At 36.5% G+C, this 22,947-nt stretch overlaps 1 protein-coding gene across 3 annotated transcripts in view; it reads right to left on the bottom strand.

Annotated features, from left to right (window-relative positions):
• Positions 1-21,182, bottom strand: part of LOC143247230 (putative receptor-type tyrosine-protein phosphatase mosPTP-1) — a 97,756-nt gene extending 76,574 nt beyond the window's left edge. For 2 of the 3 annotated variants that reach the window (XM_076494940.1, XM_076494939.1), the window contains exons 1-2: positions 20,243-21,174; positions 12,940-13,236 (exon numbers count right to left, since the gene is read on the bottom strand). In XM_076494940.1, coding sequence (XP_076351055.1) covers positions 12,940-13,236; positions 20,243-20,324 — 379 coding nt within the window. In that variant the 5' untranslated portion in view covers positions 20,325-21,174. Of the gene's footprint in view, positions 1-12,939; positions 13,237-20,242 lie in introns of all 3 variants that reach the window. The other variant, XM_076494941.1, reaches the window with a different exon arrangement.
• Positions 21,183-22,947: the final 1,765 nt, after the last annotated feature.

The following is a 22,947-nucleotide window of genomic DNA, read 5'->3' on the forward strand; positions in this document are numbered from 1 at the left end:
TCGTCGGATCTTTCATCCTAGTAACGAAACTCAACAAACAATCATCAGAACATTAGCCAGTGGAAATTGGGTGCTCGTCGAATCTTGGGCCCGGCATGGTCAAGCGTGTTAAGGCACGCGACTCGTAATCTGAGGATCGCGGGTTCGCATCCCCGTCGCGCCAAACATGCTCGCCCTTTCAGCCGTAGGGGCGTTATAATGTGACGGTCAATCCTACTATTCGTTGGTAAAAGAGTAGCCCAAGAGTTCGAGGTGGGTGGTGATGACTAGCTGCCTTCCCTCTAGTCTTATACTGCTAAATTAAAGACGGCTAGCACAGATAGCCCTCGAGTAGCTTTGTGCGAAATTCAAAAAACAAACAAACAAACTCGTCGAATCTTACATCCTAGTATCGAAATTCAACAAAAAATCATCAGAACATTAGCCAGTGGAAGTTGGGTGCTCGTCGAATCTTACATCCTAGTATCGAAATTCAACAAATAATCATCAGAACATTAGCCAGTGGAAGTTGCGTGCTCGTCGAATCTTACATCCTAGTATCGAAATTCAACAAATAATCATCAGAACATTAGCCAGTGGAAGTTGGGTGCTCGTCAAATCTTACATCCTAGTAACGAAATTCAACAAACAATCATCAGAACATTAGCCAGTGGTTGGTCGTCGAATCTTTCATCCTAGTAACAACCTTTTTCTTGATGTTTTTTCAGCTTTTGTAAAATACATAGATATGTACTGTTATGATTATATCTCATGTACTTTAAGGGCCAGGAATGACCCAGTGGATAGCGGATTGGAAAGTTCGAGATTCGAGTCCGCATTATGTTGCTGAATATGGATGCATATTATAAAAGCGACAGTCAGTATCTGCTATTCCGCTAAGAGTAAACGTGCAGGTGGTTACCTTCCCTGTATGTTAAAACCTTAGAGCATGATCCATCCTTGAACATGCTCTCCATTTCAACCATGTAACATTATAATATGTCGATCAATCACACTGTCCGTTGATAGCACGCATTCCAAGAGTTTGCGGTGGGTAGTGTTGAATAACCGCTTTCCTATCTGGTCTATCAGTTGAAAATTAAAGACGGGTAACCCTCGTGAAATACAACAAACAAACTGACCTGGCCGTTTAATTAAACAACAAAACATTTTGTTTATTTAATATTCTTGAAGAATACTATGTACCGTACGAATTTCAGAAATGTTAACAATGAACGATACGGGTACTGATACATAATCCATTGAGTTATGAGTGTTCATATAAATATCAACTGTATACGTTTGTTTGCTTTTTGAATTTCACGCAAAGCTACACGAAGGCTATCTGCGCTAGCCATCTATACTTTAGGGAAGGCTAGTCATCACCACCCACCGCCAACTTTTGAAGTACTTTTTAGCAACAAATAGTGGGATTGACTGCACATTATAATGCCCCCACGGCTGAAAGAGCGAGCATGTTCGGTATGTGACGGGGATTCGAACCCACGATCTCAGATTAGAGTCAAGCGCCCTAACCACCTGGCCATGCCGGGCCTAACTGTCTAGGTAAACAATACGCAAGTCTATATGGCTCTAAAAGAAGTTTATTTTTTAAGTTGTTACACAAGATTGACCACTGGCGTGGCCTGTGAAGCTGATGACACTTAGATATTCGGTAAAGTAGGCTATAAGTGTACGTTAAAAATAGCCTAAGTTTTTCAATCCACATTTTGATTTATCGTTCTAACAAATAAATAAATAACACCATCCTGAAAGATACTCCTCTCCTACTTTTCTGAGATGCAGTGGTCCATTATTCTTAGTCACCTACTGGTGTTTGATCCAACAGCATCACACGTTTTTTTTTGTTTTTTTTCAAGAAGTGATATTAAAAAGACACAAAAATCCGTACTAATGACGTTTTTGACCTGTTTACGTTAGAGTATTTTGTGAGGGAATATTGTTTTTAGAACCAACAACAGAAATGGGATAATAACGCATGTAGTGAACCATCAATGTATGTAAGTGTGCATATATATAGCTGGTAACTCACATCCGGATATTCCACTCATCAGGAACTTTTTTTTCTGATACACAGCAGAATTTGGTGCGCTACTTGGTATTCACTAAACAAAATACATTGCATCAGTGGAATGGTATTTCATAAAAATCTGGTTGAAAGCCTCAAATAGTTTTCTTTCCGATCGGTTGCTTCCGTTTCCAATGTGCACACAAATGTACTATAGATATACATGTATTTATTACGCTGCTGTTTAAAAAACAGGGCTAAAAACATTAAACGTTGTATATAAATATTACGCATCAAAACTAAAGACAAACTATAGCGTGAAATAGACTTTAAAAAAAATGTACCTCAATGAGAGAGGTATATGGAATTCTAGGATGCACTCAGTGGATAGGGGTACGCTATTCATCGAATACGGAAATTCTTACAAGTTATACCACCTCCCGTGACTTAAAAACGGAATTTTTTGCAAAAGTAAAATATACATATATATTTACGGCTGAAGAGTAAGTAGGTTATTACAAATAGAAATTCAGATGTGTTTTATATAATTCAGGGCAGGTATAACTGTTAGTTCCGGCGAAAGGTGACTGGGCCTGAGGCCTTTTCTGGAATTGTCTGATACTTCTACAACGTACTCGTATTTGACATTCAATAATGTTCACCATCCATAAGAAAATGGATTTTATTGAAATTTTAGTTAAAAAATTAACTATCATTACAGCACTATATCACATAGTAGAATTTATTTATGTATTTCTTAGTAGACACAGTTATCTTGCTTTTCTGTTGTAATACTCATTAGATTTTCACTAAAAAAAGAAAAAAATAATAATTTTGTTTTATGAGTGTTTACATTTTAAAAAATCATTCCTTTTTGTAATTTTTTTTATTGGTTAAATCTAAAACATAATTTCTGTGGAAAATTCAATTGTTTCATTTATTGCTCAGCTATAAAAATACTGCCTAGTTATTAAAATATTCTCAGTTGTGTATACTGCCTAGTTATTAAAATATTCTCAGTTGTGTATACTGCCTAGTTATTAAAATATTATCAGTTGTGATTGGTGATCGGGGCAACAGTTTCCAAGATCCAAGTTTTGGAGGCCCGGCGTGACCAGGTGCCCGACGTGACCAGGTGGTTAAAGCACTCGACTCGTAACCTTAGGGTTGCGGGTTCAAATCCCCTTCACACCAAACATGCCCGCCCTTTCGGCCGTGGGGGAGTTATAGTGTTACGATCAATCCAACTATTCGTTGGTAAAAGAGTAGCCAGCGGCGAGTGATGATGACTAGATGCCTTCCCTCCAGTTTTACACTGCTAAATTAGGGACAGCTAGCGCAGATAGCCCTCGTGTAGCTTTGCTAGAAATTCAAAACAAACCAAATTAAGTTTTGGATGTATACGTCACAAGTTCCATTACAATAATATTTAGATATATTAATGTGTTGAGCATGGGTGTTTATATATATATGTATATCAGTTGCCGATTATGGCTACTTATTACATATCTAATTATCCATAGCAAGATAGAGCGTGCTTCAAATATTCATTAAATAATATTCATAACAATAATTTACATGTTTGCCACAATGATCGAAACCATTAACAATCTCTTAGATCTGTTTTACTTCACCATATAGTAACCTAACTTAATGTAGATATGTGAATAATGTTGTTCTTTTGGTTTGCTGGCCCAAGAAAAGAAATCTCGAACACAAATGTATCTTCAATATGCTTTCCAAGTCTCATATCAACTGAATAAACTACCAAATCATCACGTAGATAAATATACTAAAACATCATCTAATATCTGCAAGATCAGAAAACACTTAACTCGAGGGCTATTGGTTTGGTTGTTAAACAAAATTTTTGAAATGGACTACCACGGGAATCGAACCCCCAAATTTAGCGTCATAAGCCTGCAGACTTATCTTCTTGGAAGATAGACCTGACTCTTTCAGGAGAGCTTTGGAATGATAAACCTTCCTACAAGGTTAAACTACCATTTAACCCCTAATTCTGATTCAACCCTGAACTGTCGGAAGATCAACCTTCCAAGAGCACCCTGGTTATCAGTTTTTCTTTTGTTTTGTAACAGTTACATATAACAATGTATAATTTACATATACTTATATGAAATGTGAATGCATGAAATTTACTTCACTAAAGGAATTGTTCTCGACCGATTTCTAATCTTTCTTTTTGACATGTAAACATTGTGTGTAATCTATTAAAATACGCTGACTGTATTAGGGTCGTGTAATCAAACTTGGCATCTAAAATGGGGCTTCAGATCTTTTCAGGCCTTTAGTTTGATTTAACTCCAAGAATACAACCCAAATCATTTCGAGTACTGTCAGAATCTTTTTCACAAGAAGAAAGTGATTTTGCTTCTAAACTAATAACGTTACTTTGAAAAAAACAAAAAACAAACCTAATCTGAATCAGAAAATAGTTGAATAAATTACGAATTTACTCCCCTTTAAGTTAACATTCCATTTTATCAAATAATTTTTTTCCTAATCTCCACTTATTTTTATTTGGACGTGGTCAACCACAATACATAATTATTTCGAAATAAAGCCCACTATTTAACGTCCCGTACTACTGAGCTAAAGCTACGTGGTCCGGGTCCCCTTACAATAATATATATTTTCAAAACTTGTGCTCCGTACTTTGAGACTGGAAGTGTAAGTATGTTATAAATGTGACGGTCAAATCCCACTATACGACATGACAAAAACTATCCCATGAGTTGGCTAGTTTCCTAATCTATAAATTCCAAATTACTGATTTTAGCGCATGCGACCCATTTTTTTGTTTTCAAAACCAATAAGTATTTTTTGTTGTTGTTTGAGAGAGTATTTTGCAGTGACAGAATGTTTGTTTTTCATGTACAACAATTCCGTATAAATAATATTTTTAGCATTTTTGCTTTAACATTTCCACTAGAATATTTTGCATGAGTTTTAAGTTCCATATTAACATACGAGTATTTCCTGTCATCAGCAAATAATTAACTGGATAAGCTGTATAAAGTATATTGCTTGACTCCACATTATCTGTATAAAGTATATTGCTTGACTCCACATTATCTGTATAAAGTATATTGCTTGACCCCACATTATCTGTATAAAGTATATTGCTTGACTCCACATACGTTGAGCTGGTTTTTTAAAATGTTGCGGTTCTTGAACTAGTTTTATTCTGAGGTCGTTTATTTTGACCTTTTTGTTATAACCGACTTCAACATATAGTAAAATGTTGCCTTGGCATTATAATAATTTTAGGATGGTCTAGCCACACTAATTTTCAAATAAAAAACACACCCAACATCGTGAGGTCTTTTTTCGTCCACTTGATACGGCCCGGCATGGCCAGGTGGTTAAAGCCCTCGACTCGTAATCTGAAGGTCGCGGGTTCGAATCCCCGTCACACCAAATATGCTCGCCCTGTCAGACGTGGGGTCGTTATAATGTGACGGTCAATTCTTCCATTCGTTGGTAAAAGAGTAGCCCAAGAATTAGCGGTGGGCAGTGATGACTAGCTGCCTTCCCTGTAGTCTTACACTGCTAAATTAGGGACAGCTAGCGCAGATAGCCCTCGAGTAGCTTTGCCCAAAATTCAAAACCAAACCACACCTACTTCATAAATCCTCTTTTCTAGTTAAACTACACCAACTGTCATTTAGTCATATATGCCGCTTATTTTAGGGCTTGTTCCGAACGACAGCGACGCTTTCTCTGGTTAGACTTGGCAATAGTATGTATAGGAGCGCTTCGGATTCGTAGTCGCATGATTGTGAGTTCGAGGCTGACCCGTGTCAAGTTGTTGTTTTCCTAAATAAGAAACTATCCCACTTATTCCAAGGTACCCATCTGTGTGAGAGACCCACACCTGTTAGCCTGTGATGGACTTGTACCATTGGAATAAGTGTTCGAAAGTACCGATCTTATGTACCTTGTAAAAGTACGGCAAATATTTAACTTTTAAGCTATCTATATAAGCAGATAATTGGAACAACAAATGATGAAGTTTCGCTGACGTCATATAAAATGGAATGTTCTCACTAGCCTAGCAAGATCGAAGATGTTTCTTCGCGGTATCGCTTCGAAATGTTGATGAAACGTTCGTTATATGAAAAATAATTGATAAATAGGGTTCCGGGTGGAGTTGAGATGTTATATCCTTACACTTGACAACTTTACAACGACTCTGAAGTCAAGCACCAAGCTACACAATGGGCTATCTATGTTCTTCCCATTACGAGCATCGAAAACCGGTTTCTAGCGTTCTAAGTCGACAGACATTCCGCTGTGCCACTGGGTGTCCATTATAATGACTAATCTTGTGTAACTAAGTATTTTCAGAATAATCAAACAGTCCTGTTTCGTCACTGTGATAAACTGCACATGAGACTATCTGCACTGTGTCTGCCTCAGTGATCGAACTCTGAATCCTAGGGTTATAAGAGTTGAAGCTTATTGCTGTGTCTTTGTGGGACATGACAAAATAAGAGCACAACAGTAAAACGAATTATTTTCTTACCATATTTAACCAAAAAATATGAGTAAATTGATAGTTTCGTGTAATAAACGGGGGATAACCTTCATACAACTGCATAACCTCAATATTAATAAGTTACAATGTACGAAGTTACGGACTTGTACAGCATCTGGTAGTCAGTGTTAAAAACATGAGATTGAAAAATATATTTACATTAGAAGAATATCGTAATTATATCTACACTATACTACTCCAAATTAACCAAAACATAGAAATGAGAACTATATTTCTCTCGAAGGTCCATTTTACAAACTTACCTCCACTAACTCCACTAAACGTACCAATAGAGGCACAGCAGTAAGAAAGTGTCTCGCACACAGCACGTGGGTAATGCAGAAAACCCTACATGCGTAAGGGAATACTATAAAAGATGATAATATTTTTTCATCTTTGAACCGCATCTGCGTGGAGTAAGCTAAACGTTTCGGTTTCTTCCATCGACATGATGTAAATATTAACGTCCAAGCAGATGAAATTTATTTAAAACCAAAACACCAGTTATATTAATACTATCCTTAAGACAACGGGGCCAGGTAATTAGGGCGCTGGACTCGTAATCTGAGGGTCGCGGGCTTCAACCTCCGTCACACCAAACATATTCGTCTTTCAGCAGTTGGTGCGTTATAATATGACGATCAATCCCAATTTTCGTTGGTAAAACAGTAGCTCAAGAGTTGGCGGTGGATGGTGAAGACTAGCTGCCTTCCCTCTAGTCTTACACTGCTAAATTAGGGACAGATAGCGCTCGTGTAGCTTTGCGCGATTTTAAAAACAACAAACTTCAGCACAACACTTGATGACATGTCGAAGATGTAATAAACATAGACACCGAAACAACTATCAACAACCACATTGTTACATAGTAAAATTTTGTTCTATTACAAGAACTCTAACCACTGTTTTAAAGATAGTGGATATAGTGTTCATACAAGCAGTAAGCTATGACGTTTCGGCGTAACTTTGGTTACCAATTTCAAATGTTGCTTTCTTCAAAGTCAACAAATGAGAATTGCAATATCTTGTTGAAAACAACAATAGAGTGTTGAGAGAAACGGTAAGGATGGTTTCCGTTATGTGTGTCCAGATTCAAATGTAACAGGTTGTGACACAGCATAAAAAAATTTGAAATAACAAAAAACGTCCTTCTTAAAGGTTGTTACGCATACAAATAGGTTTTAATAGTCATGTAACTCCCTCTTTCATTTAAAGCAACAATAACAACTGGGATTTTAAAGTTAAGTCCTCTTAACGCTGTGATTGGTTGTTTATTTTAGAACAAAGCCACATTGGGCTGTCTGCTGTGCCCATCACGAAAAGTTGAATTCCATTTTGTAAGTCTATTGTCTTACCCCTATTCCTGGCTTCTATGGTTGTAAACAAACACCTGTTCCTTGTCTGCAACAAAAACAGGTTAAAGTTATCAGACACCATGACTGTTAATAAATAGTTGAACATCATTTTTAATGAAAAATGCGGTTTAAAAGTTACATTTCTCTACTACTATGTTCGTCAACAGAAATTTCAACACTGTTGACAACGAAGCTGTTACTGTAAATGACTTACTTTTAAGTATTCAAGGATAATAGAAGGTAGGATGACTTTTCTTACAACGAAAAAGATGGTCAGATACTAAGAGATCACTCTTAGTGACGTAAACAGCGAGCTTATAAGACTGCATTATTCCGCCATGGAGAGAGAGAGAATGTGTTTTCTTATATCAAAGCCACATCGAACTATCTGCTGAGCCCACCGAGGGGAATCAATCCTCTAATTTTAGCGTTGTAAATCTATAGACTTACCGCTGTATCAGCAGAGGAGTGAGATTCTACAAAGAAAATTAAATAACTAAGTGCCAAACGTACATATCTCTTCTAATTCTTAATGTAGTGGATTCTGAATACTGTACAGATCTCTAGTTTTCATTTGAGTCCTACCAACAAGAACAAAAACTTGTATTCAACATACATTGTGCTTAGTTGTCTTTTGTTTATACTCGCCTCTGAATGTTACTCAAATAATCAAATTCGATTTCCGATTTCAAAATCATAAAATCGATAATTGTTTCCAATCAGAAATTAAAGGATTAATTTTGTTTCAATTCGAAAGTTTATCCCTGCAAAACAAACATTTAAATGGTTAAATAGCAAATATATTGAGAAATTGCGTTAATTCTTACCTGTCTTCACATAATACAACAGTAAATGCATGAAGACATGCTGTTTATAGAAAACAGTAGTGTAATATCTCTGCTTCTTAGTTTTGACCGTTTCTGTACTTTCGTCATGTTATCTAATAATGGATCTAAAATGGCCGACAATTACATCATTCGATTCGATTTTATGAACACGATTAATCGATTGCAAAATCTTAAATTTGTTTTTTTGGGCAAAGCTACACGAGCGCTATCCACCCCTAATTTAGCAGTGTAAGACTAGAGGGAAGGCAACTAGTCATCACCACCCACCGCCGACTCTTGGACTACTCTTTTACCAACGAATAGTGAAATTGACCGCTACATTATAAAGCCCTCACGACTGAAAAAGTGAGAATGTTTATTGTGACGGGGATACGAACCTGTAACCCTCAGATTACGAGGGTCGTGTAACAAAAGACAGATGAAAAAGAGACACTGTCTTAATATATTTTGAACATTATTTTATATTTTCTAGTTTGTCTTTGTTTGTTTTTGAATTTCGCGCAAATCTACACGAGGGATATCTGCGCTAGCCATCACTAATTTAGCAGTGTAAGACTAGAGGGAAGGCAACTAGTCATCACCAACTATCGCCAACTCTTGGGCTACTCTTTTACTAACGAATAGTGGGAATGACCGTCATATTATAACGCATCCACGGTTAAAAGGGCGAGCATGTTTATTGTGACGTAGATTCGAACCAGTGACCCTTAGATCATGAGTAGAGCGTCTTTACCACCTGACCATGCCGAGCCTCAAAATCGTCAAAGCCCTAGTTTAAATAACGTTTGTTATCCATACTTACTTACTTTACACAGGTAGAAATACAGCTGGGCGAGATTTTAGTTGTAGTGTTTCAAGCATCTGTACTAAATGTGAGGCCCTTCGTGGTCAGGTAGTTAAGGCTTTCGACTTGCAATCTGTGGGTGGCGGCTTTGAATCCCCGTCACACCAAACATGTTCGCTCTTTTAGCCGCGGGGACGTTATAATATGACGGTAAATCCCACTATTCGTTAATAAAACTGTAGCTTAAGAGTTGGCGGTGGGTAGTGATGACTAGCTGCCTTTCATGTAGCCTTAAACTGTTAAATTAGGGAAGACTAGTGTAGATAGTTCCTGTATTGCTTTGCCAAAAATTCAGAAACAACGAAACAAACTAGATAAATAACCATTCATTTGATATCAGTCTCTCAACACGTTATATCCACTAAACTCAACACATTATATTCAATAAACTCTAAGCTGATTAAGATTTTTATATCCAATGTTATTCTAGCAGTTAACAAAACTAAACATGTAAAGGTAATGCTGGCCATATCAATTCTATGTCGTCTGTAATTTGATTTTTCCCTACATGTATACGAAAATGGCTGTTTGTTTTTTTCCAGAAAGCTAGGAATAACACCAAATGTTCTAGTGATATCGTTTCGTCAGACACGACGAATCAACGATAGCTAATACCTGACGAGACGTAAAAAACAATTTATGTTAAGAACAAAGATCTACCGTTCCAACTGTTCTCCAGAAACCAGTACACATGTTTCTGTTGGTCCATCTACGCTGTTTTGTAATTAAACCAGTTTTAGTGAGATCAAACTTATCAGAAATTACTCATTGCTTGAATAATTATAATGAGTAAGATACAGTTGCCTTCTTTGAAGAGGGGAGTCTTTGTCTTGTGGGGGGATGGAAAATTGATAATAAAATTCTACAATAGTAATTATAATGAATAATAATAAACAGTTTCAATTATATGTAATTAGCAAACTACAAAACTGCTTCAGTAATAACTGTGGCAGAAAATATTAGTATGATGCCCTTGCTGCTAGCGGCGTTTTGGTCATTAACCCAAAACGTCCGACTAGATAGGATCTGCTTCGCCATATTAACCAGACATTGAAGTAGAATTGTCAAATCTAAAGCTCAATGTACCATTTGTATCACATTTGGTCAATGTAGTAATTATTATCTTAGGAATTCTATCTTATGTATTAATCTAGCTAATATTATAATTCACTAACATTCATAATTAAATTAGATGGTACACATTATTATAAAGTACAGAAGCACATACAAACGTAGGTCTTATTTAGTGTGTGATAAGTTCTAGCTGGATGTTTACAAAATAATATCACATCTTTTGTATCTCGAAAAGTGTGGGGGGCTCATAAGAGTAAAAATATCAAAGATAATTATTTTCGAGAAATCAGAAAGTAACTTAGGAAACGTTAGAGTGGGATCTGGGGAAATTCATATTATAACAGATATACACTGCTAAAATCTTAAGGCCAATGAACATAAAGAAAAATATGCATTTTGCGTTGTTAGACTCAACCACTTATTTGAGTACAGCTTCAAAACATGAAAATAAAAAAAGGGAAAACAAAAAGTAAAAACGTTTTTAGCATTTAATATGGAAAATGTGAACACTATGAAATTAGCCTAAATACCAGCTGGTAAAGATGGCTTTACGAAGAGTACGCACTGTTTGGAATTACTGTCCATTTCTATAAACATCCCTTGCCATCCACCCCAAACATTTTCAATGGGGATCAGTTCGAGCGAACACGCTGGATGGTCCAAAAGAATCACGTTATTCGCCATGAAAAAGTCCTTTGTCCTGCGGGCATTGTGGATTGCAGCGTTGTCCTGCTGAAAGATCCAGTCATTTCCACACAAGCGAGGGCCTTCAGTCAATAAGGATGCTCTCTCCAACATGAAAATGTAGCCAGCAGCTGTTTGACGCCCCTGTGTAACCTGAAGCTCCATTGTTCCATGAAAGAAGAAAGCACCCCAGATAATGATGGAGCCTCTTCCACTATGTCGTGTAGAAAATGTCTCCGGTGGGATATCCTTATCGTACCAGTAACGTTGGAAGCCATCTGGACCATCCAGGTTAAATTTTTTCTCATCAGAGAACAAAACCTTCTTCCACTTTTCTACACCCCATGTTTGGTGCTTCTCAGCAAAATTTAACCGAGCTGTTTCGTGGTGTGGAAAGAGGCGTGGGCTTTGAATATGTTTACGGTTATTAAAGCCTTTCTCTCGTATCTGCCGTCTTATTGTTCTTGAGCTGCATTCTACGTCCATAAGGGCCTTAATCTGGTTCGACGATCTGCTGGTGTCTTGCCGGACAACCCGTCGAATCCTCCTGCTCAACGCTGGAGAAATTTTCTTGGGCCGACCACTTGAAATTCTCGTTCCTTATCTCTCAGTGTCTTTTAATAAATTTGTAATAGTTTTACTACGCCCAATCTCACCAGCGATGGCACGTTGAGAAAGACCTTGCTTTTGCAGCTCGACAATTCTGCCACGTTAAAACTCTGTCAACTTTTTAACCTTTCTCATGTTTATACCCAATGTAACACAGGAGATGTTGACAACGCTAATGCTTGAACAGAAATGACTCAATTTCGTTACGTGTTTACCGATTAACGCTTCTTTTCAGTATGGTCTTAAACTTTTGACCAGCTAGTATTTTGGCTAATTTCATAGTGTTCACATTTTCCCTACTAAATGCTAAAAAGGTTTTTATTTTCCCTTTTCTTATTTTCATGTTTTGAAGCTCTACTCAAATAAGTGGTTGAGTCTAACAACGCAAAATGCATATTGTTTCTTTATGTTCATTGGCCTTAAGATTTTGGCCAGCAGTGTAGTTTGAGATAATATGGTATAATAGATACTTTAACTTGAGTTGGATGGAGTACGTAAAGTTGTGTATAACTAGTAGCTACTATGTTAAGCATGTTATCTGTAGGGAAGGCTTGGATATACACAATTATGAATTAATATAACACACACATAGTCTTTGCTTTACATGGTTTATTATAAGAAAGTTTGTACGAGTAGATATCAGAACGTGTGTGTGTGTGTGTTTTCTTACAGCAAAACCACATCGGGCTATCTGCTATGTCCACCAACGGGAATCGAACAGCTGATTTTAGCTTTGTAAATCTGTGGACTCACCGCCATACCATCGGGGAACAAATATTAGAAGGAAAATTAGTACGTGTAGATATTACAAGGAAAATGTATACATGTAAACGTTATAAAGAAAGTCTGTATATGTAGATATTAGATGGTTTGTTTGTTTTGAATTTCGCACAAAGCTTCACGAGGGCTATCTGCGCTGTAGATATTAGAAGAAAAGTTTATACGTATGTACATACCTTGAACGAATAACCTCGTGATGCCTTTACGTGTTTTCTTGTCGTTCACAATGCACTGGTACTCGCCGCTGTCTTTGTAGACCACGTTCCGAAAGCGAAGAGCATAAGTATTGGGCTGAAGCCCAACGTGGGCCTTAGCTTCCCACACTACAACTTTTTCTCCGATGATTTCTGCGATCTTGCTGTCTTCCTTCCACCATTCAAGATGTTTGACGAGACTGACATCTTCTGCTGGTGCACACAAGATTGTGACATTTCTCCCAGCTCGAACGTATAATTCTTTTCTTTTTCCATAGTCTGAAATGGTACACGGAAAAAAAAAGTGTGGAAAAAAATTAAAACGTACAAATAGAAGAAAGACGTGTAAAGATGCACGTGTTGTGTATAACAAATACAAGACTATCAAATGAAACCAGGCCCGTCATGGCTAGGTGGTTCAGGCACGCGACTCGTAATCCAAGATTCGTGGGTTTGAATCCCTGTCACGCCAAACATGCTCGCCAAAATGTTCTGGTCTTAAACAAATAAAAAGACTCTTCCTTGAAGAGCTGCCGACCCCTGACCTGGTCTTCTACTACTAAGTTAGGGACAGCTAGTGCAGATAGCCTTCTTGTAGCTTTACATGAAATTCAATCCACAACCGAATTATGAAACACTATTGCAAATTTCAGCATACCATAAACAGGTGCTAGTTTATCAGACACAACGAAACGTACACTTCTGTATGTATTTGTTAACGTAAAGACACCAGTTACATCAGTGAATATATATATATATATATTGTTTGTTTGAAGCACAAAGCAACACAATGGGCTATTAGCGTTGTAAAACGGCAGACAAACTAAGGGGCTACATCAGTGAACAGCTTTACAATACGAGTATGCGGATATATGTGTGTGTGTGTATACATAGAATCAGATCTACAAATATAACATTGACACTTTAATTATTTTTAGCATCTTTGTTTACATAGAATTGTAGCTAAAGACTCGAATATTATTTTTTCTGTGTCTATAAATTTTAAGTAATACGTAACAAACTGGATCAGCCAGTTGATACTATTTTTAGTAATACGTAACAAACTGGATCAGCCAGTTGATACTATTTTTAGTAATACATAACAAACTGGATCAGCCAGTTGATACTATTTTTAGTAATACGTAACAAACTGGATCAGCCAGTTGATACTATTTTTAGTAATACGTAACAAACTGGATCAGCCAGTTGATACTATTTTTTCCCCTCTCTCTACACTCCACACCACCCCTACTGTATCAAACTGGTTTTTGTGCGTTTCAGTTCCTTTATATGTCAGAACTTTCCACCTTTTTAAGAACAAAAACAAAGTGAAGAGTAGTCACAAAAGATACTAAGTCAGTTCAGAAGCCAAGTTGCAGGTAAATGTTACTATTTGTTATTATTTCCATACAGAACTTTTATGCATAGTGGCTATAAATATATGTTTAATCATGTATCTCAGAACAGCTGGTATGGGTATTATCACTTTTATTGATAAGTAGAGAACAACGTTTCGACCTTCCTAGGTCCTAGTAAAATACTACAAATGAAAAAAACATCACAATCTCGGAAAACAATCTTTCTTACCTACAAAAGGCCAACTCACGGACACTACAGCTATACAGCACCCCCAAACCAGATTAAATAAACACAACATAACCATAGGAAACACCCAGATATTAAGTAGGGAGACAAGTATAAACAAACGCAAAATCAAAGAAGCCCTACTTATACAACAACTAAAACCAAAATTAACCAATGTAAAGGAACACCTTTATACCTATACTAATTAATAATCTAACATTCAACTGCGATACCCCCTACAATCCCATACCCGTTTATACTCTCTTTCCTAAGACATGTGTTCGTCAACGGTCACATTCAAACTCTCTCTTTCTTTACCTGAAGATGACCTAGGAAGGTCGAAACGTTGTTCTCTCCCTATCAGTAACAGTGTTAATACCCATACCAGCTGTTCTGAGATATATTTTTATTTTGAGTTCGTTTCTCATCATCAAGAATGTTTAATCATATGTTCATCACCATAAATGACAAATTATGAGGATGCTCATCAAGTTTCGTCAAAATATGACCATTTTAAATCAGTGATGTCGAGAAACCCACTTGTTGAGAAATATATATGCAAAAACGGCTCGTTTGGGTTGTAAAATATTTTCTCAACCCAAACGAGCCGTTTTTGCATATATATGACCATTTTAAACTTTGCTGTAGAGCAAAAACAGTGTGAAAAATTTTAACAGAGGAAGTTTCTTTTGTTTTCGTGTCCTTGCTGTGACCTTGACTTTCCAAAAACTAATCGCTTCTAAGCCTGATCATAGCCTAAGTCTATACAAACTTTCGTCCAAATCCATTCAGCTATCTTCGAATAATTTTGCTGACAAATCTACATATGCAGAAGTGAAAACATAACCTTTCTCCACTTTCGGTGGCGGGCGTTATAAAGAATTTGTTATTTGTTATTTTGAATTAAGCACAAAGCTACACAATGGGCTATCTGTGCTCTGCCCACCACGGGTATCGAAACCCGGATCTTAGCGTGTAAGTCCGCAGACATACCGCTAAGCCACTGGGGGGCCGTTAAGAAGAAACTGACTTAACTAACACAGTAAGGTTGACAGTAAAACTAACGACGTCAATTTCATCAAGCCAAGTTATAACACGTCAAATGTCGTAATTGCTGCAAAATAAAACTTTTTTTTTCAATTTCGCGCAAAACTATTGCTAAGTTAGCAGTATAAGACTCTAGAGGAAAGACGGCTAGTCAACACCATCCACCGCCAACTCTTGGGCTACCCTTTTTACCGACGAATATTTGGATTGACTGTCAAATTATAACGATCCCACGACTGAAAGGGCGAGCATGTTTGGTGTGACGGGGACTCGAACCCGCGACCTTTAGATTACGAGGACCATCTGGCCATCCTGGGTCATGTAACAAACGGCAGATGAACAACAAACACTCTTAATATGTTGTGACCATTATTTTATTTTTTCTAGTTTTTCTTTGTTTGTTTGTTTTAAATTTCGCGCATATCTACATGAAAGCTATCTGCTCTAGCCGTCCCTAATTTAGCAGTGTAAGATTAGAGGGAAGGCAGCTAGTCATAACTGCCCACCGCTTACTCTTGGGCTACATTTTTCCCAACAAATAGTGGGATTGATAAAAACACTATAACGCCCCCACGGCTGAAAGGACGAGCATGTTTGATGTAACGGGGATTCGAACCCGCGACCATCAGATTACGAGTCGAGTGCCTTAACCACCTGGCCATGCCGAACCTTTCTTTGTTTATCATTAAATCCAAAGCTACACAGTAGGCTGAATACTGTGCCGTGCCAGTCATGTATATTGAAACCCAATCGTATCATGATAAGTCCACACACTTACCGCTGACCCACTTGGAGAACGGAGGTTTTTGTAACCTTTATTTTGAAAACCTGAAAACTAATTAGCTAGAAGCCTATTGTTGGATAATGAAACACGATATTACCTTTTGAATGTCGTGTTTTTTGGTGTGTGTTTTACGATTTATCATCTGTTTAAGTGTTTTCTTAATTATATTTTTAACCATATAAATTTTCTGTCGTAGCATAATAATCTAACGCGAAATGCCGTTTTTCCATTTCCATTGAAAATGTATACAAATGAAGCATTAAGACAGTATGGTACAAATTTTTAAATGATCCCTTAGGGTTATAAGTCTACTGGTAGGATAGCGCCACTTACGTAGTTAGCTTCAAGTACAGGAGAATCGGGGATCGTTAAATAAGTTCATGATCATTTAATAACTTCAAAAGCCGTGAGTACGTGGTTTTAAACAAAAACTACTCGGAGATATTCAGACGATTTAAATATATTTATTCTGAAAATGTTAACGTCTTTATTTCGAAATGCATTATCCAGTTTTATGCTTAAATCTTTAGGCTTCCCACATTGTTAACCATTCATTTATCAAATCTACTCCAAGTATTCTGCTATTTATCTCCATGATTTATAAAGAGTTTCTGCAATAAAACCAAAACTGAAACTTAAAACTTGTGAGAAACTACACTATTGTAGGCTACGTTTCTTAATTTTGATATTTGTATTTTTGTTTCGCCAGAGGGAGTTTAAAATTCGTGATGGGCTTGATTTATGACTAAAACCACTTTTGGAAGTTTCAGATGCCTCTATGGTTAAAAGAAAAACGAAAATTAATATCATTAATTACATCAATTAGACCACAAAAATAAAATATTTTCACTAAAACCAGAAACTGAAATATTGTAGAGTGGCACACAACATTATCAGTACAAATCACGCCATCTTGTGTCACAACGAGGACTGTTTTTTTAACAAAGTGTTTGCTATAACTTATCTGAGCGTAAAGTTGCTTAACTCTTTTACAACAATTCTTCTAAGCTTTTACTTTTAAATGCTTTCTGACAGTGGTGCCTCCTGCTATAAACTTCAGACGTCCGGCTTTAAAGATATTTGTTTATGATAAATGTACAGAATGGTTAGCTACGAGATAAGGGACAATAACCTGTGTTTGAAACTATTGATACAGTACGCGTGGAAAACAATTGCTACCAAAGTATCGTTGTCGTCAATAGAGTTTAAAGTGTTAATTTTCACGGTCTTATTTATAGTGTTAAGTTTTTACCATTAAAAAAAAAAGTGTATAAAAATTGTTTTACTAATAAAAGGAGTCTAATAAACAGATGACTTCATTCCTTTGTTATTGCAGTGCGAAGTTGGTACATATATGCATGTGTGTGTACTCACGCGCGTGTCTGTGTCCACAAAGAACAGGGTAAAACAAAATTACGTATATAAGTAAACTTAGTGCGACGTCCATATTTATGTACATGTATTCGGCAATGCAGAGGTGAAGACACTCACTTAGCTTTTAAATAAGTTTGGTGCGACGTGTAACATAGCCAACATCTCAAAACAATAATAACAACAAAGTTTAGCTGCAGGTATCATTTATACCAAAGTGCAAGACATGTACGGGGGCGACAGCATGCCACTGATTCAGCTGTTCGTGCTTTGAATAAAATCATGATAACATAAGCAAGAAATTCATTTACTTTCTTCTTGGTGCATGTTCAACAACACAACATGGTGAATCAGGCTTAGGTCTGGCCATCTTTCTCACTGAGCCAACTGGCTTCTGGCTATATTATTCCTGTACTGACTTATAACCTTTAACCCCGATATTTTCTACCAGTTTCACTTTTCTTCTACATTATCAACAACAATAGTTCTATTTCTAGCTGCCACTGTCTGTCTGGTTCTTTAACGTCAACAACAGTAGTTCTGTTTCTAGTTGCCACTATCTGTCTGGTTCTTTAACGTCAACAACAATACTGCTATTTTTTTCTTCCAAACATTGTTATGACGTAACAAAGAAATCAAAATTGCAGCCGCAGACTAAATTAATGAGGGATTCCATTTTTTGCTCCTAATTTAAATCGTGGTCTATTTTCATTACATGTTTTAAAGTATGGTCTGGTTTGATTAATTACAGTTTGAAATATGATCTAGTTTGATTAGCGTTTGTTTTAAACCATGGCTAATTTCATTAGCTCCTATTTCTAACAAAGGTTTTCTTCTGTTAGGTCCTGTTTTAAAATCATGATCTAATTTCATTACCTTTTGGTTCTAATGAAGATTTCTTTTGATTAATTCCTGTTTGAAATTACTGTCTGGTTTCATTGGATATATATTTTTAATGACAAATCAGATAGTTATGGTGTTGAGCTAACACGTAAGTGACATACAATATTTAGGATAAGTGATTCTAAGTGATCTTGGAATAAGTCAAATTAGAACCCCCATATTTTATCTTGGAAATATTAAGCCTAGCAACAAAACTATATAAAGTGAGAGTGGAGGCTACGTAAACGCCTGTTAAAAGCAAAGCGATAATAAACACACAGTTACTATCAATTGGGCTTTGTAATTTTTCCCCTTCGAACACTTTGATCCAAACATTCCCTTCGTTCAAAACCAAAGAGAACAATTGACGTAATTGAGAACAAATAAACAGCTAGGGGTCCTTAAATACTTTAATTAATTGTTTTAATAAGCCTCGTATTCGTATCACACATAAAGATATAAGCAACTGGACAAATAAAAAAAGCAGAACTGTAAGCCTACCTCTGGACTGAAAGCCACTAATAACTTTGAGGATTAATGTATATATAAACAGCTGTTCTGCAGCAGCTGCTTCGAATCCGATGTTGTGCTTTCATTATTCCTTTATGTTTTAATTTAAATATGTAATCAAACTTTAGTCGTTCCAGTTTATCACAAAGAAAAAAAAATCGTACAGCCAGCAAGTTGTAAGCTCGTTTTTGAACTTACAATGACTCATCCTGGTACTTTTCAAAACGTTCGCACTTAACGAAGGAAGGATAGCTCGAAACCTCCTTATAGCGACCCCCACCCTCCTGGACTGCACACAGCATTAGATAAGGAAGTATTAGCTTGCAGAATCAATATATGCACAGATATAGATGGATAGATTCTGTTCTTACAGAAATGTCACCGACGTAAATTTTCACTTAAAAAGTCAGTTCTTCGTAGCTGAATTAAAGGGTCATGAACATACGTCTAAAAATCCCTTCTCGTTTGGTAAAATGTAGCAGGGTTTGAAATAAAAACTATTAAAATTCTAAGATAAAAAGTATCAAAGGAATCACTGTAAAACTATTATGTGTTTTTTATGGACAGATATATTAACACAAGTAATTCAACTTTAAGAACATTACATGTAAATTAAACTATCAAATCTGCACTTTAGCAAAATGTTCAGGGTTAGAAGCTACATCCTGGATACAGTTACAAAGATATCTAGTGCCACGAGCTACATTCTGAAAACCGTTAGGAAGATATCTAGTACCACGAGCTACATTCTGAAAACCGTTAGGAAGATATCTAGTACCACGAGCTACATTCTGGAAACCGTTAGGAAGATGTTCAGAATACGATACGAGCTACATCCTAGTAGAGACCGTTAAAAGAGATGTTCAGAATACGATGTGAGCTACATCCTAGTAGAGACCGTTAGAAAAGATGTTCAGTATACGATGCGAGCTACATCCTAGTAGAGACCGTTAGAAAGATGTTCAGTATACGATGCGAGCTACATTCTAGTAGAAACCGTCTTATTAGTTTTGCAGGAACGTATTTGTTTTTCCGGTTCAGTGAAGCTAATTAATAAAATGGAGAGTTATTATACGTAAGAAGAAAGAATAAAAACCCAGCACTTACCCAAAAAATTCTGACCTTTTAACACACTAACAACAGCTGAAATAAGAATGTAAATTACAAAGAACGACCCCCATGTCTTCATGTTAAAGGTTTCTTGTAGCGTTTTTATATCAACTTTAACAAGGAACCCAAACTATTTCACCAACGACAAGCATTCCAGGCAAACATTTGGTCTCTAGGCATCCCATTCCGGAACTAAATCATTCTTGTCATTTTGTCGGTACAGCCACGAGTCAACCAGTCTACTAAGACAGGTTGTGGTAGTTCTGCGCCTGTCTTATAGCGTTGTGTTTTCTTTCTCCCGCTTAATACGTAAATGTTATATATTCTAACAGTCATCCATCTATCTGTTAGCAGTTCTTTTTTCCGCCAGTCACGTCATAATCAAAACCTATGGGAACTAGCCTTCGTTAAAACCTCTTTTCAAACGAACAATACATGAAAGTACTCGAATTTATGTATTTCCCCAACTCTTTCAAATCGAACACGCCTTCTTCCGTAACTGGCGTCTGCTTAACATGCGTATCCCTCCCCTCTTCAATCGATTTTCCTCAAAACTCAATACTCATATACGCCTATTACGTCACTCTTTCACGAGAGAGGGCTATGGAATTCTATAACGTGGCCTCCTCGTGCTGCGTGAAAGACCTAAAAGGAGGGAAGAGAGAAACTTATGGAATGGTAACTGAGATTTTCTTATCCATTACACTGGTGTTTTCATCTACTCGTTCCTTCACCTGACGTCGTCTGTTCTACAAATGCAGCCAGATGTGCTTCTTTCTTCTACAGACTTAGCGCAATCTGGTGTCACCAAAATATTCCCCGAATTTATTTAGAAATTTGTAATAGTAATGGCACTACTCAGCAGTCTTTGTTAAACATCTGTAAATACCCAAGAGCTGATAAAATGTTTTGCTGCGTTTACCAAATTCTAGTATTGATTTTGTACCTTAAATGCTGCCCTCTAGTGAGAGTGTTATGCTATTTTATAAAAAAAATGTCAGATTATCTATTGATAGTTCAAAGTAGTGCGTATTTATTATGCTTTTTATAATATAGCCCTATAAATATACAAAATATTGTACTGCGTGTTACGACTAAAATATACCAGTCTGTAAATTACAGAACCGTTTCATTATTTAGTTGTGTGGCATTCCACATTCGTTTTTAGACTGAACTTATAAGCTCTTTCTTTGGTAGAATTACAAAAAAACGAAAATGAATTATAAAAATCTAACGAAAGTCAATACTAAAATATACTGATGATCAAACGAGATTATTAATTTGTTTTATTGAATGAAAATAAATTGAAAAATGGACAATAGTTATTATTATATACACCAGTAAGATGCTACACTTTTCTAACGTAAGATTTTTAGTTTAGTGACGCATATCCGTTTTGTCAAATGATATAAGGTGTTAGTTCAGTGAAGTATATTTGTTTTTGTAACGTAAAACAGAGAGTTACGAACGTTTTTTTTCAGTTCAGGTATATCATATTTATATTTACGTTACCATACGTTACAACCATTTATGAATTTGTGACGTTTACGAAAGCTAACACCAAAATAGCTTTCTGAGAAAGCATGGTATTCAACGATGAAAATCTACTCATCTTTCCGAAAAGTACATATGTCATTACTAGCGTCATCTGTTGCACGCTGTAATAACGATTAGGAGGTAAGCGAAGGCACCCTTACCTATAAGTTACCTTACGATAACCCTTAGATGAATAGGTGAACACCCTCGGGGGCTCGCCTGTCTAATGAACTTTGTGGGGCTGTGGTGAATGCACGAAATAATTAACAAACGTTTCCTTTCAGCGAAAGATCAAAGATTATTGGTCCACTAGGACAGCAGGATATTGTTGTCTCGTGTCGGCATGTTGGACTCCAAAGGTCAGTCTCTCATATCCATTCAAATGTGAGTTTTAACAAAGTTTATTGAATTTTATAATCTCGCAAAACACATTTAAAAACGAGCATGATTAAATTATACGTCTTTCGTCTGCTTCGTATGTTCTTCACACACTCGTAATGACACTAGTACAAATAGAAGATTGAGGCCAATTTTGTAGTGATGCTGTAAATAAATGTGCTAAATTCTGTTCCCTCTGGCGGTCAAAAAACGATGTATCGCAAATCGTTTTTAATAATGTATTGATACGTTCCTTCATTAAAGAACTTTTTATTATTTTGAAGTAAAATACTCTGAAAGTCGGGTTTCGTCGCCCATGATGGGCACAGAAGTGATAACCCATTGCGTAATTTTGTGCTTAACAGGAAACAACCAAATGAACTTGAGTAAAACATAATAACGGTGAATAACTTTCACAAGTAGCAACACAAAGTCAGACATCAAATAGCTGTCTGAGTGTCTTTACTTTCCTTTATTAGGAACGAATTATAAATGGACATCGTTTTTGTTTTTTGTTGTTGTTGTTGTTGTTGTTGTAACTTGTATCTCCAGTGAGTTAGTGGTAAGCTTACGGACCTACAACGCTGGACAAAAGTCAGATAGGTTATTGTGTAATTTCTTTATTCTACGTCATATCGTGAACTTTAATCAGTATTAAAGATTTTATTGCCATTCCGTAAAATTAATCCTCAATAGTACAAATGTAATAGACACCAAATCGATAAAGACGTCAGCTCTAATCAATTACTCTCACACTAACAAATAAACCTGGATAAAACAGTCAGTTG

Source organism: Tachypleus tridentatus, chromosome 3 (genome assembly GCF_004210375.1).
Source record: "Tachypleus tridentatus isolate NWPU-2018 chromosome 3, ASM421037v1, whole genome shotgun sequence".
Taxonomy (NCBI): domain Eukaryota; kingdom Metazoa; phylum Arthropoda; class Merostomata; order Xiphosura; family Limulidae; genus Tachypleus; species Tachypleus tridentatus.